This window comes from Panicum virgatum, chromosome 1K, assembly GCF_016808335.1.
Source record: "Panicum virgatum strain AP13 chromosome 1K, P.virgatum_v5, whole genome shotgun sequence".
Taxonomy (NCBI): domain Eukaryota; kingdom Viridiplantae; phylum Streptophyta; class Magnoliopsida; order Poales; family Poaceae; genus Panicum; species Panicum virgatum.
The window spans coordinates 27,410,671-27,426,666 of NC_053136.1; the positions used below are offsets into that span (position 1 = coordinate 27,410,671).

The 15,996-nt window shown below is 39.0% G+C and overlaps 1 protein-coding gene and 1 long non-coding RNA gene across 14 annotated transcripts in view; one reads left to right on the top strand and one right to left on the bottom strand.

Annotated features, from left to right (window-relative positions):
- Window positions 1-2,210: 2,210 nt before the first annotated feature.
- LOC120700602 (alpha-terpineol synthase, chloroplastic-like) lies at window positions 2,211-9,733 on the bottom strand. Of its 10 annotated transcripts, none has more exons than XM_039984865.1 (9): window positions 9,387-9,723; window positions 5,919-6,177; window positions 4,848-5,211; window positions 4,465-4,683; window positions 3,799-3,934; window positions 3,405-3,656; window positions 2,948-3,313; window positions 2,757-2,829; window positions 2,211-2,392 (listed from the first exon to the last, which is right to left on the bottom strand). In XM_039984865.1, the coding sequence occupies exons 1-8, from the start codon at window positions 9,657-9,659 to the stop codon at window positions 2,788-2,790; spliced, it is 1,911 nt and encodes a 636-aa protein (XP_039840799.1). In that variant the 5' UTR covers window positions 9,660-9,723; the 3' UTR covers window positions 2,211-2,392; window positions 2,757-2,787. The 10 variants fall into 10 exon arrangements, 9 of the variants coding, with proteins under 9 accessions (XP_039840799.1, XP_039840804.1, XP_039840812.1 ...); XM_039984870.1 differs by having other exon boundaries at window positions 2,211-2,387; window positions 2,752-2,829; XR_005685935.1 differs by lacking the exon at window positions 2,757-2,829 and adding an exon at window positions 2,582-2,694 and having other exon boundaries at window positions 2,215-2,465; window positions 3,062-3,313; window positions 9,387-9,732.
- Window positions 9,734-11,104: 1,371 nt separating this feature from the next.
- LOC120700664 overlaps window positions 11,105-15,996 on the top strand; it is a 44,109-nt gene continuing 39,217 nt past the window's right edge. For 2 of the 4 annotated variants that reach the window (XR_005685937.1, XR_005685938.1), the window contains exon 1: window positions 11,105-11,696. This is a non-coding gene — a long non-coding RNA (uncharacterized LOC120700664). Of the gene's footprint in view, window positions 11,697-12,589; window positions 12,903-15,996 lie in introns of those variants that run through there. The other 2 variants (XR_005685936.1, XR_005685939.1) reach the window with 2 other exon arrangements.

Genomic DNA, 15,996 nt, shown 5'->3' on the forward strand with positions numbered 1-15,996 from the left:
TGGCGCTTGGTCCATAATTGAAATTCTTTTGTTGCAATGATAATCATATCTAAGTATTATCCTCATGCTTCTTTATGGACTGCTGCAACTTATGTTCCTAAATCAACCTTTTGGAGCTCTATTCTTAGCATTAGGTATCATCTTGAACAAAATGTCACCATCCAATTCATTGATGTGGCAACATATTTATTTGGAATCAGCCTTGGAGTCCTTTTTGGAGGCAAATGCATGAAAAACCAAACCTTGAGCAAGAAGTTTATCAAATATGGGATAGGGTTTCTCATCTATGGCGGTCAAACATGAAAACTTGGGATTCTGATAAAATTATCACCATATTTGGACAATGAACTTGGGACGCCCTTGTGTATGTTCCTATCATTGCAGGTACATGACTAGATAAGTTTTGCTGGGAGCTAACCTCTAATGGACAATGCACTTCCAAGAGTCCCTATAAGATGCTAGCAGTGGATGAGGCAACAAATTCACCACCCACTAATATTCCCATGCGGGTTCTGCAGATCTTACATCAAGTATGGGCAGACAAAATAATCTAGCCTCGGGTTTAAACGTTTGCTTGGAGGTTGCATAGATTAGCCTTGGTGGTTGCTTATATATGCCCATGTTGTGGATGCACTCAAAAAACTTGCTCATGTTGTGGAGGCGTAGAAAATGAGATTCACATGTTTTTTTAGTGTAGTTATATATGCCAAGATAGTGTGGTTTTCTTCCGTGATTGGAATTCAAGCTCATGCTCTGTCTTCTTCAAGTCATGGGCTTCACATGCAAGTTATGACAATATTGCAATAAGGACTATCACAAGCAACTACATGTATGATTTTTCCAGCTTGTGGTGCCTTTGGAAATCTTGTAATGATAGGTTCAACAATATTCATTGGTCGCCTGCAAGAGTGCTCCATGAGACCAGAGCTATAGATATGTCTTACAACGTGGCTCTGGTAAAAGATATGACTCCTCCGGATCCTTTAATACAGTCCAGTCACCATCACCCAAATTCACAAGGTACGTTACAAAGCTGATCCAATGTAGGTACATGATTGTCCAAGAGTGATGAGCACATGACACCTTCGGATATGAACATTGATTATAAAGTGAGTTTGTTCTTACATTTGCATAATGATTTCATATACAATTCACTTGGTTCCACATGTACATGTCATTATTTGCTTGTAGGTACAATCCACACATGGGAGCTAGGCACATGTTGGAGGATGTCTCGAACATGTGAAGAGGACTTCAAAGATGGCCAAGGACGTCCTTCCCCTTGGCCACCACCTTTGGAGACCAGCAAGGGCGCCCCAGCCAAGGTGGAGGGCCAAACCGATTCAACTTCGAGTCTGATTCGGAGTCCAAGAGCATTCAGTAATAAAACAGATGCCCAGGTCGTAAATGGAGTCGGATTTGGACGTTCTTTATATGGCTGGAAAGATAATTTGAAGTCGCTTCCAATGGCACCAGTTTTAGGCCCAAATTCATCTGGAGTTGATAGGAATCGTTCGAGGAATTCGATGTCCAGTTTCTGTCCCGGCGCTGCGACGCCGTCTTTCGGTCTTTGGGCCTTGTATCATGTTGGAGCCCATTAGGGGTGCGTCCAAGGGTCTCGCACGACCCTACGGAGTTTCTTAGCAGCCGCCACACCCTTGTTAGGGTTTGGGTATTGTTTAAGTTATTCTGTACAGAACAGTTCGCTGCTAGATCGGTTTGTGAGACCCCAACTCGTGAGTTTAATCATTCATCTGCAATTTGGTTGTGTTCTTCCTTGTTCTTGCTTGTGTTCTTCGATTCGCAGGCAAGGATTAGCCTTCGTGGCAAGGTCAACCGGGCAGTGCACGGTTGATAACCAAGAGACGACATGGTGGTTCGATTGCGGGCTCGGGTCTTGTTGATCTGAAGCCGGATCGCTTGTGTCGGATTGTCGACAAATCGATAGTTATCCTCCTGACGGAAGATTGGGACCCCTGTTCCCATCAAAGAGCGTGATTCTTCAGAACCAAACTGGGATCGGAGTCTTCATACTTTCTTCTCGGAGGCATACACTATCGTCTGGATACTTTTTTCAGGTTGCAATAACTCCATGCATCTTAGAACCATTGGAAGCAGAAGATTGGGCATTACTACTAGGTGCAAGGCTTGCTGCAGCACTAAACTTGTAGGTGCTGAACTTCCTCACAGACAACGAAATACATTAGGTGTAGCTAAAAGGAGATCATCACGCCATTACCCTCGTCATTGGTCATTGCAACCAATTCTTTCTAAGTTTGCACAAATCACTAAAGGGATGCAACATTCGATCATCAAAATCAACAGGGACTCAAACAATGTGGCTGACTGGCTCGCAAAGCAGGCAAGACAGGCAACAATTCCTAGTCCTTGCCTTTTCTCTTGCATAGCAAATGTGCATTCTACTAATCAATGTACTGTGCAAAGTGCCCATATTTATATTGTGCCTCTAAGTAATGCAATATACCATTTTTAAAAAAAATAGTTTCAAATACTAGTACACACCAAACACGCAATGACTAAAATAACAAAATATTGTACACGAAAGTGCGGAACATGGTGCCGGTTGATATGGGCTTCCTTCCCTCGGCATTAGACAACACACTTTATTTGTTGGAATTGTCTGTACTAGAAGGAGATAGCAAAGGGCTCCACAAACAACAAATGGATGGTATCCTTGAGGTTCCGACAGTTAGTGAAATTATCATCCTGGTTGTACATGAATTCCTAGTCCTTGCCTTTTCTCTTGCATAGCAAATGTGCATTCTACTAATCAATGTACTGTGCAAAGTGCCCATATTTATATTGTGCCTCTAAGTAATGCAATATACCATTTTTAAAAAAAAAATAGTTTCAAATACTAGTACACACCAAACACGCAATGACTAAAATAACAAAATATTGTACACGAAAGTGCGGAACATGGTGCCGGTTGATATGGGCTTCCTTCCCTCGGCATTAGACAACACACTTTATTTGTTGGAATTGTCTGTACTAGAAGGAGATAGCAAAGGGCTCCACAAAACAACAAATGGATGGTATCCTTGAGGTTCTGACAGTTAGTGAAATTATCATCCTGGTTGTACATGAATTCCATCGTCCTGGTCATGTTGAATATGCTCTCCAGTAGCTGCCTGGGCACTCCATTATCAGGGTTCAACCACTCATGGTTAAAATCTTTCCATGTATCCTCTTTAAGTTCCTCTATCTTCTTGCGTGCAATCTGAATTGAGACATTGTGCTCTTTCATGTAGCTTTTGATGGTTGAAGCAACATGAGGCGTCAGTTGCTCTCGCTGCATGCACAAGTTTGAATTTGTAGCCATATTGTTTGAGAATCTCATAAGCACCTGCTAGAAGAGCATAGACCCAAGAAATTAGCATTACCTCATATGACTGGAGATCATCCAATAGTCTCAATATTATGCAAAGATCCTTTACAATTTTAGGCATGGTAGAAACCCAATCAAAAGAGTCCTTCGTTGCTATGTCGTCCATTCCAACAAAGGAAGCGCATGCCAACAGGTGACATGCACCAGTCCTTAGTGAAACCTGTAGATGCTCATTGACCGTTCTTGGAATATATCCTTCTTCACGCATTTTTACCTCCTTGTTGTAGCCTCTAATCAGATCTATTGTCTGCAGATATATACCAGTTAGTACATAAGGAAATTCACATATATATATATATCATAATATCAAAATATACATTTTTTGTATAACTTTTAGTTGAAGATGTATATATAGATTTAATAGTAAGAAGGGAAATGTAATAACATACAAAGTTTTTCAGGTAGGCCATGCGATATTTCTCATCCCGCGCTAGCTCATGGTCCATGGCTTCATAGCTATCAAAAAATTTTCCAAGCGCATGCTTCATGCACTCCGGGAGTCCATCACCAAATTTTGTATCCCATCTGCGATTTATTATTTCCCACCAAATATATGAATGTTACATACTTACATGTGTCCACAAAACAATAGAAAGAGAGCTAACATACTAACAATGTATCCTTCACGGGATTCAAGTCATCCATAATTATATATTGTGCATGCAAAGTTCTTATTATGAGTACATTTAGAGTCACTCAAAACTGAGGTTGGTGATAATTTTTTTTAGTTATGTGCCTTATAGAAGATATAGGTTAAATGTGTTGCAATTATCTGACATGGAAACCCACTGCATAAAACACATGAGAAATTGATACAAAAATATAAAGATTCAGCAAAAGTTTAGTTCAGAATTTCAGAGAATGGATATCATTTTATTAAATTAGACATAAGCGGGTCCTGATTCATCTTTCATGGATGCAATACTTAAATACCTAAAAATGACATACCAATTTCACTTTAGTGATTCTTTGCATGGAACTTAGAAAATAAATTCAAAATTTTAATTTATTATGTAGCATAGAAAATATTTCTCATCAGGCAAGCAGGCACAAACCTTTCTACGCAGTTGGTGAGTAACTCACACTCTTCCATAGTTCCATAGGAATCAAAGATATCATCAAATATGCCGATTATAGCAATCATCATAGTCAATATGATTCGGCCTCGTGACTGGCATGGTTCAAAATATACTCCTACAATCCAAAAATAGCACTCAACGACTCTATCCCGGGCAAATGGAAGCTTTGACTCAATCTCTAGACCCTTCCACCATCTGCTTCGTTTTGAAAACCTTATTCATTAGTATAGGTGTTTAAGAACTCAAGTAAAAGAATAAAATTAGAATTATATATGAATCCATGTTCTTTATTAGTAATGATTTTCATTCTTTGAAATCGTAATATATGGGACAGATTTTAAACAATGGCAGTACTACACCTTGTAATGATTTCCAATTCCTGCTGATGACGCAACTGCATAATATTAGAATTTAACTTTGCAAGTTGCAGCACTGTGTCATGCACTGTAACATCTTTCTCCAATGTGGAGACATAATACTTTGACTCGTAAATTCTGACCCTTCTAGGGAGGGGAATCTCAAGTGCACATTTGATTTCATGTGCTAATGATCCTTCCAGCGAGGGTAATATTGCTTCTAAATGAGTTCTGGTAAATACTACGGCTTCATCTAGTATTATCTCTCCATGTGTTCCGAGGTGTGCAGCATTATACAGACTCAATAGCTCCACTGGATTGTTCGCAAGAAAGCTCCCCTCTTGATCTTTGAACCTCACAAACACATCTGAAATGATACAACATCAGATTCATGAAACAGTAGTTGTGAAATTAATATTTCACTTAGTCCATCAATATAAGGCTTATTTTATTTTCAGAAAGTAAATCCTATCAAGAATTATTAAAAATGTATCCATGTTTAGTGTACACAACTTGGATCAATGGATTCATATTTGAATTGCTTTTATGATAGCGCTGATTTAGTAGCAATTGAAAACATACTACAAGAGAAGTAAACAATAAAATAATCGAATCTTTCACTACATAGTTTCTCATTTCAAAATTTGCCTTACATGGGTAGACAGAGGAAGTAAGTAAAAATATAATAGAAGACCTAACTTAATGTGGACAAGTATAAAAAAGAACCACTACTACATAACAAATATCGGTATTAAAATTAATGTAATAGATGAATATAAACATTAAAGGAAATTAACAAAATAAACATAATTCCAAGTCGCCCTCATTTTCTATTAACTTTTATGATGAAAGGATTAATATAATTTATTTCATCCATCTATCCAGTAATTAGTGACATGAATTTCTACACAAGTTTATTGATTTTTGGTGACTTGTTTCTTTGACACGGAGATTAATTATCTTCAAATTCTAGATCTAAAACAGCTTGTACAACAACAGATACCTACAAAAGATCTAGAAAATCTATAGTGTTATTTATTTGAAACTTGATCCATACATGTATATCTTAATTACCTGGTGAAACTCTGTGTCCGTGCTTACGAAGCAGATAAAACCACATAGCTACCGTGTGAAGATCACAGTCAGTAAGATTAACTGTCCTAATTTGAGTCAGTGCAGCATTAATGTCATCTTCGAACAAATGATCCAAGCACAGACGCTCCAGCGCATCGATAAGTTGTAGCCTATGATGAAGGTCCCAAGCAACTGAACTTGCTACTATTTTTGCCACGTCTTGCTTCACTTCATCTGCTCGTTCTACCATCCACGTCTGCTAAAATAGTATTTAAACTGAGCATATATAACATATATTATTAATAATGGCTTAGATAGGAACACTATACATATTATTAGCTGTATCAATCATGAAAATGTTTTCAGTTATCTCCATTCGAATGATGCACAGAATGACAGAATCCACATCACTGACTGAAACAGTCACGCACACACATGGGACCCAGTTATGCATCAATAATTTGGAAAGACACCGTTGTGTTCTTGTTTCACTTCTGAAATCAACCAGAAAAATGAGACCACCTGCTCCACCATAGCCAACAGATGCCTATGTTGTCTGATCCTTGTGGGCCACACAATTGAATCCTGCTCTACCCTTCACGTGACACCATGTGCAAGATGTCCAATGCTCTCCAATGATTTATGTCCAATGTATTGCCAATACTGTTGACAAATCATTCTAAAAATAAATTGAACATATTCAGTAAATTTTGATTCTACCTCAAGCATTGAAATGATGTCAATGAGCAGATATTGCACATTACCTTTTTTCAGTTATGTGCTAACACATGCTACTGATTCTCTACGAAAGCTGATTTTCTATAAAGAGAATTGCGCTACAAAAATAATTTGTAGCAACAACCCATTTATTTTAGGGGCCGGTTAAAATATGACCCGCTCTTACAAATGAAATAGACCTACTGTAGCAGTTGATAGGTGATGATGTCATTTATCCCTGGAAATGGCCACTATTTTTAGGGGCAGGTGATGTCACCTGCCCCTAGAAATGACCATTATTTCTAGGGGTGGGTGGTGGAATCACCCACCCATAAAAATCCATTTCTAAGGGCGGGTGACGCCATGACCCGCCACTACAAATGTTCTCATACAAAAAAATTATAACTTTTCATTTGATCTCGGATGAAGATAATATAGAGCTCGACGAGATCTTAAATTTTGTAGTTGACAACTTTTTAATTTAAGATCATTTAATAGTCCAAAAAATTATTATATGTTCTCTACTTTTAAAACCTACATGTTTTGATTTGTTTTCAAACAACCTGGGATGTAGAATATAGAGTAGATCCATATCAAAGTTTTAGATGTAAGATCTAAAATTTTATAGTTAATACATTATTTATTTAACAACATTTAGTATCACAAGATCATTTGCTAGTTGTGCCCTATATATGGCTATGACTATATAGTATCTCATACAACTCAAGTCACATTTACAAGTTTCCACGATCTTAACCTTTATATACACTTAAATATATTTGACATTTTGGCATATTTTTTCTGTATCTATAGTTCACAATAACCATAGTGTAGAAGTTTCACTTTTTTATTTCTTCTACTATATTTTAAAATATTTGAATGAACTTTTGGAATAAAATAAAAAAAATTGTAGGGCGGGCAATGGCATGACCCGCCCAGGAAATAGATTTGTGGGGCCGGGCCATGGGCTCACTCGCTCCTACAAATTAATATTAGAGTTAATATAAAAGAATAGCATATTCCATAGAGTCACAAATGATTGTGTAGTATGATGAAAATGAGGGTACGCGTGAGGCTTCAACTAAGCCTTTCAAACCCAGTTTCTGCAAGCGTGCATATCTCATCAAAGAAATTGTAACGAGTTTTTTTTCTATTTTTTTTCAAATTCTGGAAATCGATTTGTGGGGGTGAGTGATCCTATGACCCGCCCCTACAAATGCATTTGTAGGGGCGGCCATGTTACATGTCCCTACAAATGGACTTTTAGCTACGCAAGCTAGAGGCTGGTATGACCCTCCCCTACAAATGGCGGCCACATTACTTGAATTGATTTTTAGCTACACAAACCAGAGACGGTATCACACCCACCCCTAAAAATTTTTTTACCCGTCCCTAAAAATGCTTTTTATGTGTCTGAAAGTAATTATCTATAATTCTCTACCATAAACTTTATGGGAAGGGGATTCTGTTTGAGATCGTGAATTAGAAGAAGCTAGTTTTTTTTGCTATCAGTTTATTTCAGAGAATTACGTCACATAACTATCATAGAATCACTTCTATCTAAAATACTATTTAACTATTTAGTAGAGGTACTTCTAGGTTCAACTTAGATGCTGCTCTAAGAGCTCTGCCAAATAAACACATAATATATTGAACTTTTAGTTGACTATATGGTTGTATTATGTCTAACTAAAATAATCTAGATATTTCTTTGCATATTACTAACTGAAGGGGGGAAATTTATTTCACATGTACATGTGCTGCGAACATATATTTCATAATAAGGAAGCATATGACTTAACAAACTATTGTATTTTTATTGTCACATGATGCAGATTTAAACTTGTCTGTTGAGGCATATTGCACGTGTAATCAATCTTTTTGACGAAACAGGAGGGGGAATCCCTACTGGTTATCTCTATCTTCACTATTTCTAAAGTAATGTTACTTGGTTCATCAATCGGAATCCTAATCGTAGTCCAGACAAATCAATATCTGAATCCTAAACAAAACTCGGGATTCCAATTGGAACACGGACAATCAATCTCTCACACAATCACGACACAGAGCGAACGAACACAAAGTTGACAGTAATATGTACGTCTATTATATTACCTGTAGCAACGCAAGGGCACTACTAAAAAGAAAGAAAAAACATTTATTTATATGGGAACAAAGAAAAAGGAAAAAGGATATCCATAGTGTTTCGAAAAGAACTATGAAACACTATGGATATCCTTATTTGCCCTATGGATATCCATGGAAAATTCATGAGTCCTTTCGAATTCTGAACCGATGGCTGTATTAGTTGCACCAATCTCGTCAAAATAAAGCAAAAGGAGACAAAAACTGACTTAATTAGCAATGGGTAATGGCCGTATGTGTAGTATTGTGTGAGGTAACATGCATTCAGATGGCCAGGGACATATGTGTTCATGCATGTGTAGAAAGGAGGGATTGTCTTCATGGCCAGGGACATCAAAAGGGATCGTGCAGAATGCGAACCATCACAGTAGCAATAAAACTGTAAAAGAGCATTGTAAACTGGGCTTTCATGGTGGTTGAAACCAGGGAGTTGGCCTGTAGAATGCAGAGGGCAGGAGCGACTGGAATAATGAAAATATAGAGCTACAGGGTCGCAGGGATAGATAACATCCCTGTTGGATTTATATCCAAAGTCAGGTCACTATTGTTCTAGAAAAACAAAGGATCCTGACAGCCCCAATATAAAAGATATGAAAGTCGATGAACCTGCTGTTTGGAGGAAGCTGCTGCGTCGTAGTAGTGTAGGAAGAAATCTCCCCATATAGAAGGATGAAAATTGCATGGATTCTTGCCCAAGCGATCGTCAACCTTATCATTGTGTAATGTTGCCACGGAACACTGTTGCATTTGCTGGCGATGCAGCGTGGTTTGCCTCTGCTGCCGACGCCACCAAGAAATACGTGGTTGCCGTGCTGTGGCAGGTGCGAGCAGGCAGCTTCCATTGCACTGCCCTGCAGGTCTCAGGGATAAGGTGGTCATCGTCACAGTGCCTTGCAACTCCTATCTTAGCGGCGCGGTGGTTCTATGGACTAAGGTAACATGCACCTGAGGTCCTGACCTTTCGTTGTTTATATAGAACTCCAGCATAGTCCATGCACACCCCCCCCCCTCTCCCCGGTCCCCCGGCCCCCTCGTTAGTGCAACATTGTAACTCAGTGAAAAATATAGGTTAAAATTACCTCACTCCCTCTAACTCACCTAGTATTATTCCCCAAATCCTCACAAATTTGCTCCAGCAAATCGTGTGGCCTGTATAATGACCGTGTTGCCTGTACAATTGCATCCCGAGAACTGCATTCAGAGATGCATCCTAAGCTTCAGGGAGCAATTATTAAATGGCAATGATAATTTCATCTACACCACCAAAGGTCCGTACGTGTTAATGACATGTAGGCCTAGACTTCGTGAAGCCAAAATCATCATTCATGAAGCAATGTAAAATCTTAAATTGAGCCCAAGTTTTGAATGGCAATGCTTCAATGAAGATCACTACTGGAAAGGCTCAATGATATGGAGATAGTCATTGGTAACGGGTATGGCCAACATTACCTTTGTTACATTGCTAATGACTCATCATTGATAAGGGGCATAAACCCATTACCAATAAATGACAGTCATAGGTAACGGGCATTATGTTACCAATGACAATCATATTGATGTCTGTTACCATAAGATATTAAAAGTTGCATTTCAAAAAAAAACAAATGGTTACAAAAAAATTGTATACCCAAGAGCAGCACCCCCGCTTGAGCAGCTTTATTTTCCTTCAAGGGACACGATTTTTCCTCCTCTAGGACCGAACTAGGACTTTTTGGTTCATGCGAGTCTCCTCTAACCACTACACCACACAATCACTTGTAGTTGAAAGACGAATGTGGTCATTTTATATTAACATTTTGAATCTTTTTTTAATTCCTATAGCTCACACCTTAAGTCCAATTAGTCCTGTTTTTATCATCATCAACTTATGTGCTCATAGCTCAAGGAAACATATTAGAAAATAATAGGTAAATAAATAAATTTATGTGCACCACATTGGTAACGGGTCAAACACCTGTTACCAATGTGGACCACACAATCACTTTGTTGTTTGTTCCAAATGTTTTGTTATCTATCTATACCATACGAAACTTGGGTCTATTCTTGGAAGATAAGATGGCCACGTAGCTCGCAAAAAAGGAACCATAGGATAGTATTTGAACGGTGCATCGTCACTCGTCAGCTTCTCTGGAATTTTCTCGGTGCCAAAGGATCTCTCTTCTCAGACTCCACCGTCCACCGATACTCGCTCTCCTCCACATAAAATCCGCATCAGTGTGATTTTCCACCGATACTCGCTCTCCTCCACATAAAATAATTTAGGGTCTATTCTTTGGAGGAGATGATGGCCACGTAGCTCGCAAAAAAAAGGAACAGTAGGATAGTGCTTGAACGATGCCTCGTCAGCTTCTCTGGAATTTTCTCGGTGCCAGAGGATCTCTGTTATCAGACTCCACCGTCCACCGATACTCGCTCTCCTCCACATAAAATCCGCATCAGCGTGATTTTCCACCGATACTCGCTCTCCTCTACACAGCCGGTCCGACCTCCACAACGCACAGAACAGCATTCATCGATCCTTCCGCAGGAAGACCTTCACAACGCACAAAGTAGTATCGATCCTTCCAGAACAGGAGAAGCTAGCGGCTCATTGCAGGTATGAATCACTTCCTCATCCTTCGATCAATCAGCTCCTCTGATTCTCCTCAGATCCCGCTTGGCTCTGTTGATCCCAAAATCTCAGATCCCGCTTGGCTCTGTTGATCCCAAAATCTCATCACAAACCAGCGCCAACTCCCCCCTCCAGATCCAGTCAGTCCAAACTCCCCTCCTCAAATCCGAAGATCAAAAATTGTCTGTTCTCATCCTCCGATCACTCACCTGCTCCGATCTTCCCTAAATCCTGCTTGGCTCTGCTCCTGCCAGCTCAAACGCCCCTCATCAAATCTGAAGAACGCCCCTCCTGAATTCTGAAAGGTATGTGGATTTTATGTTTCGTCAACCAGATTTCTTCTCTGATGTTCTATTCCTGTCCAGCGTAAACTGTTGCTTGCTTCCCATTATTTTTGATATGCACTGTTGCTTGCCCCTCCTCATCTTTCAGTATGCACTGTTGCTTGCTCCTTGTTTCAAGATGTGCCGGGTTCAGAATGTAAAACAAAATCACTTGAGCGTAGATGTAAGCGTTAGCCAGATAGACATTGGGAAAAGTATCTATGAAATATAACTCTTTTATGTGCAGTTCCAACTTGCTGCTTCATATTTTTCTCAAGCATTTCTCCCTACTCTATCTGCCTACTTGCGACATGATTATGATTTCCTTCTATCCCGAAATTGGTGGAATCTCACACCCCATTCTCATCCTCCGATCAATCAGCTCCTCTGATCCTCCCCAATTCCCACTTGGCTCTTGCTTTTTTTTTGAACGAATCTACTCTGATCCTCCTCAAATCCCACTTGGCTCTTTTTTTTCTCGCACGAATCTACTGCTTCAGATTTTTCTTAAACACTATGTGTATGCCCGTGCGTTGCTATGGAGTAAACATATTATGATATGATACATTGAGATGCAAAAGCATTAATTGTCGTCCTATGCTCTTGTTAGCATCTTTTAAAGGTTAGGAATGTTTACATACCTTAAAAGATGTATACTCCGCCATAAAAAGAAAACTATCACGAAACGTTTTTATGGATTTTATCTTCATTGATGTGCTTTAAGTATTAGGCTGTCTCCAACAGCTTACACATCCTATCACCTATCCAATCTCCCATTTCAAATTCCACTCTGTGAACGGTGCAAAACAGTGCTTTGCGCGACCAAATGCACGATCGACTGGAGATAGTCTTACAATATTAACTAATGTCGGCAGGGGGCAACGCGGTTGAGCTCCCCTTCCACTCCCTGCTATTCGCAAGTTCGCAGGGCCCCTTTCTCTCGCACGTCAACGAATGGGGAAGAAAGGAAGAGCAACAAATAGGCTGCCTATGCCATGGTCACTGCTAGCCTGTGCGGGAGACATGGACGCGACGTCAGTGCTCATCATGGCTAGTGTTATGCTTATGCGGTTTTGTTCTCAACAAAGATACATTGTTCAATTGTCTCACCATAATACATACTTTTACAAACATTCTCAACAAAGATACATTGCTTAGTCGTCTCACCATATTATATATTTCTACAAATATCAGCTCCTCCATAAGTGAACATACATAGCATAACTCGCGTTTTTTTATAATTCATAAGCCGATTGAAGCAAGAACCCCTACGCATCAAGGAAGAAATGCACAAAAAATCTTCCATGAACTGAACACTGACTCATATCATAAGCAGCCTTTCGAAAAGTCATTACCTCAAATATGAGTTCCTTCACCAGCGACGACGTCCATCGCGGCGTTCGTCAAGCTCACGTCCTGACAAATACATCGGCGGCCAAGGGCTGTTACAAACCAGTGACCAATCATTAGCCATGCACGCCCCTTATGTTCAACCCCGACCAGCAAAGACTCAAATGGCATTGAACAACTGAGCAGCGAGCAAGGCAGTGACCTACCCCGACGAGCAAAGACTCTCCCTAGCATGTGCGGGTTGTTTTGTGCTTTCATGACCTACCCCATCTATACCATTTCAAAAGTTTAAAATGCAGAACCTGGATTTGACAAATCTTGTGCAACAAGGACATGTATTACCTGACTCGGAGATCATCTGAGCCTCTCCTTGGAGATGAACCGACAAATCATAGGCAACTAAACAAATCTTATATTTCATTGCATAATAGTAGTAGTAGTAATAATAATGATGATGGTATGATCTTATACTCCATATTTTAGCAATAAGCAATTAAGCATTGGCATAGTACTATCCCAAATCTCTGGACATGATAATCAATGCACTTGGAACAAAATCCCTCACAAAAACCTACAAAAATTAATAATAAGGGAGCAGTCAACAGTAGCACGTCATGAGGCTTTAATTCTTTAAGGAGAAGTAATCAACAAGAAAAAAAACAAGAAAACTCCAGTTATATACCATACTGCTAATGTTCCACGATAACATATTACAAGAAGGCATTTTGATCAATTAATCTCAGAAAATACAGAGCAGAATGCAGTAACCTTGTTGCAAGTGCTAGTGAAGACAATGGAAGTCTTATTAATGATAAAACAAAGAAGATATAGTATGCAGTGTTTTCAAGGCGTCGCCTAGGCGTCGAGGCGCTCGGTTAATTCTAGACGCCTTGCTCGCCTTGCCCGCCTAGGCGTCGCCTAGGCGTTAAGGTGGTGGCCATGTTTACTTGCTCGCCTTACCGCCTTAAGAACACTGATAGTATGAGAAACAATGTTGAGCCTAAATAACTTATGATATATGTATCAAATTATAGGCTGAAAAGGACCAAAAATATAGTGGAAATAAGTAGAAACAGAGGAATAAAAATCACAATGTAAGAGCCAAGTAAACAAATTATGGGCTATTAGAAATTAATGTTTGATTTAGATAGTAGGGCCTACCATTACTTAAAAGAAGACATGTATTGATAAATACAAAAGTATCTCATTCCTGGATGTGAAGATGAGTTTTGACAAGTGCATTAATTAAATAAGTAACTCAAGAAATGAATTTTTAAGTAGAGTGAGCAATGGACTTGACTACAAGAGGGTGTCCAATGTATGCAAGGTGCATCCGTATTTAGTGAGGTTGTCCTAAATGAATTTCAACCTACATAAATGAAGAAAAGGAAACATCAAATATTAAAATGCCCAAGGCAGCAAAAGAAAACTTGCTATCATAGATATTCGCCATTCAAAAGCAAGTGATGCTGTTCAAATTTGTGAACATGTAAGAGCAGGAGCTAAAACATATATCTTGTTTATAGTCAATAGTCAACACACTCTACCTGGACCAGTGTGTGATTTTGGTGTGCAAGTCTCTCAAGAACACATACTTTGCTCATTGCTGGCTTTCCTGAAAATCGATGACACAAGATAATATAACAAACAAAGAGAACCAATGATAAAAATTTAATCAATATGAATAATACCAACAGTACTGTGATTACTCGACCCCAAGGACCTTCACCAGTTCCATGTTACAGTACTGAAATTGCCGAAATTGCAATACCTGAGGATCATGCTGCATAAAGTCCCTCTGCAGCTCCAGGATAATGAAGTAATGAACTAACCCTATGGGTTGCGTAACCACAACCTAATGTGTGATAGGGATAAATTACATGAGAGAGAGATGATGCATACAAAAAGATTACACACTGGTCCAGGTACAGTGGCTTTGGTCTGAGGTGAGTGCAAAGCGTCCATACCTTGTGAATACCTGATTATTTATTAAAAACCTAAGTGCTCCAAGGGAACTGAAATAATGCAAGATAATTAACCATCCTCTCATAGCAATCTTGCCAGATCCTTCAATGATCTAAACAAGTAAACATCTGCACGTCAATACTTGGTGTTGGCAGACATCTAAGTGGATACATTTTTTGTAAGTTTCATATTTCAGATTTCAGGTGACAGAAATAACTGCAGATGAAGTAAACATTATAAACTCTTGGCAAATAAATTGTGTAAGTAGCAGCTGTCCTCTCAGTTATCTTAGATAATTCATTTTTGATGGCAGAGGCATCAGTTAGGACTTGATACATCAGTCACTTATTTAGGTATGAAGAGATAAAGATATATATATGCTTCTAAATTTCTATTTTCTACCATATTTGTTGTAGTCTCCATAAAATGATTCTAAATTTCAATTTTGTGCATTCTTACTTGAGGTATGGCAGAGCCATTATCTTCATCAAGGAAGGATTTCTTGTTTTTGTTATTAAAATTTAGTACATTCCACGTTATAGCAAGTGCCCCTCCTAATTAATTCTTCCGAGGATGATAAATAGCATTTGTTCTAAAGGTTCTTTTTGCTATTGTAACAGGAAGTACTAGTTCAATTAAAGTTACATTCTAGATGCTGCGCCCATGTCCAAAATGTCAATTATTTTGTAAGTGGAGTGAATAATTCAAAGAAGTTTAGGCAAAGGTCATTTCACCAAATGGTTTCCTGATTGAATATCCCATTTGTTCCTAAATATGATGTTTCGGGACATCAACATGGTATCAAATACGAAACTTCAACCATAATATTTTACAGAACTACTCCATGCTTTATAACTTACGACGTAATTGTTGGCGCACAATCCGGGCCAACACGCGATCGCAGTAGCGCGTGCGACGTAAGGAGGAGTTTGATGCAGCACCTTCTGCACTGACCGGTCAGAGTAAC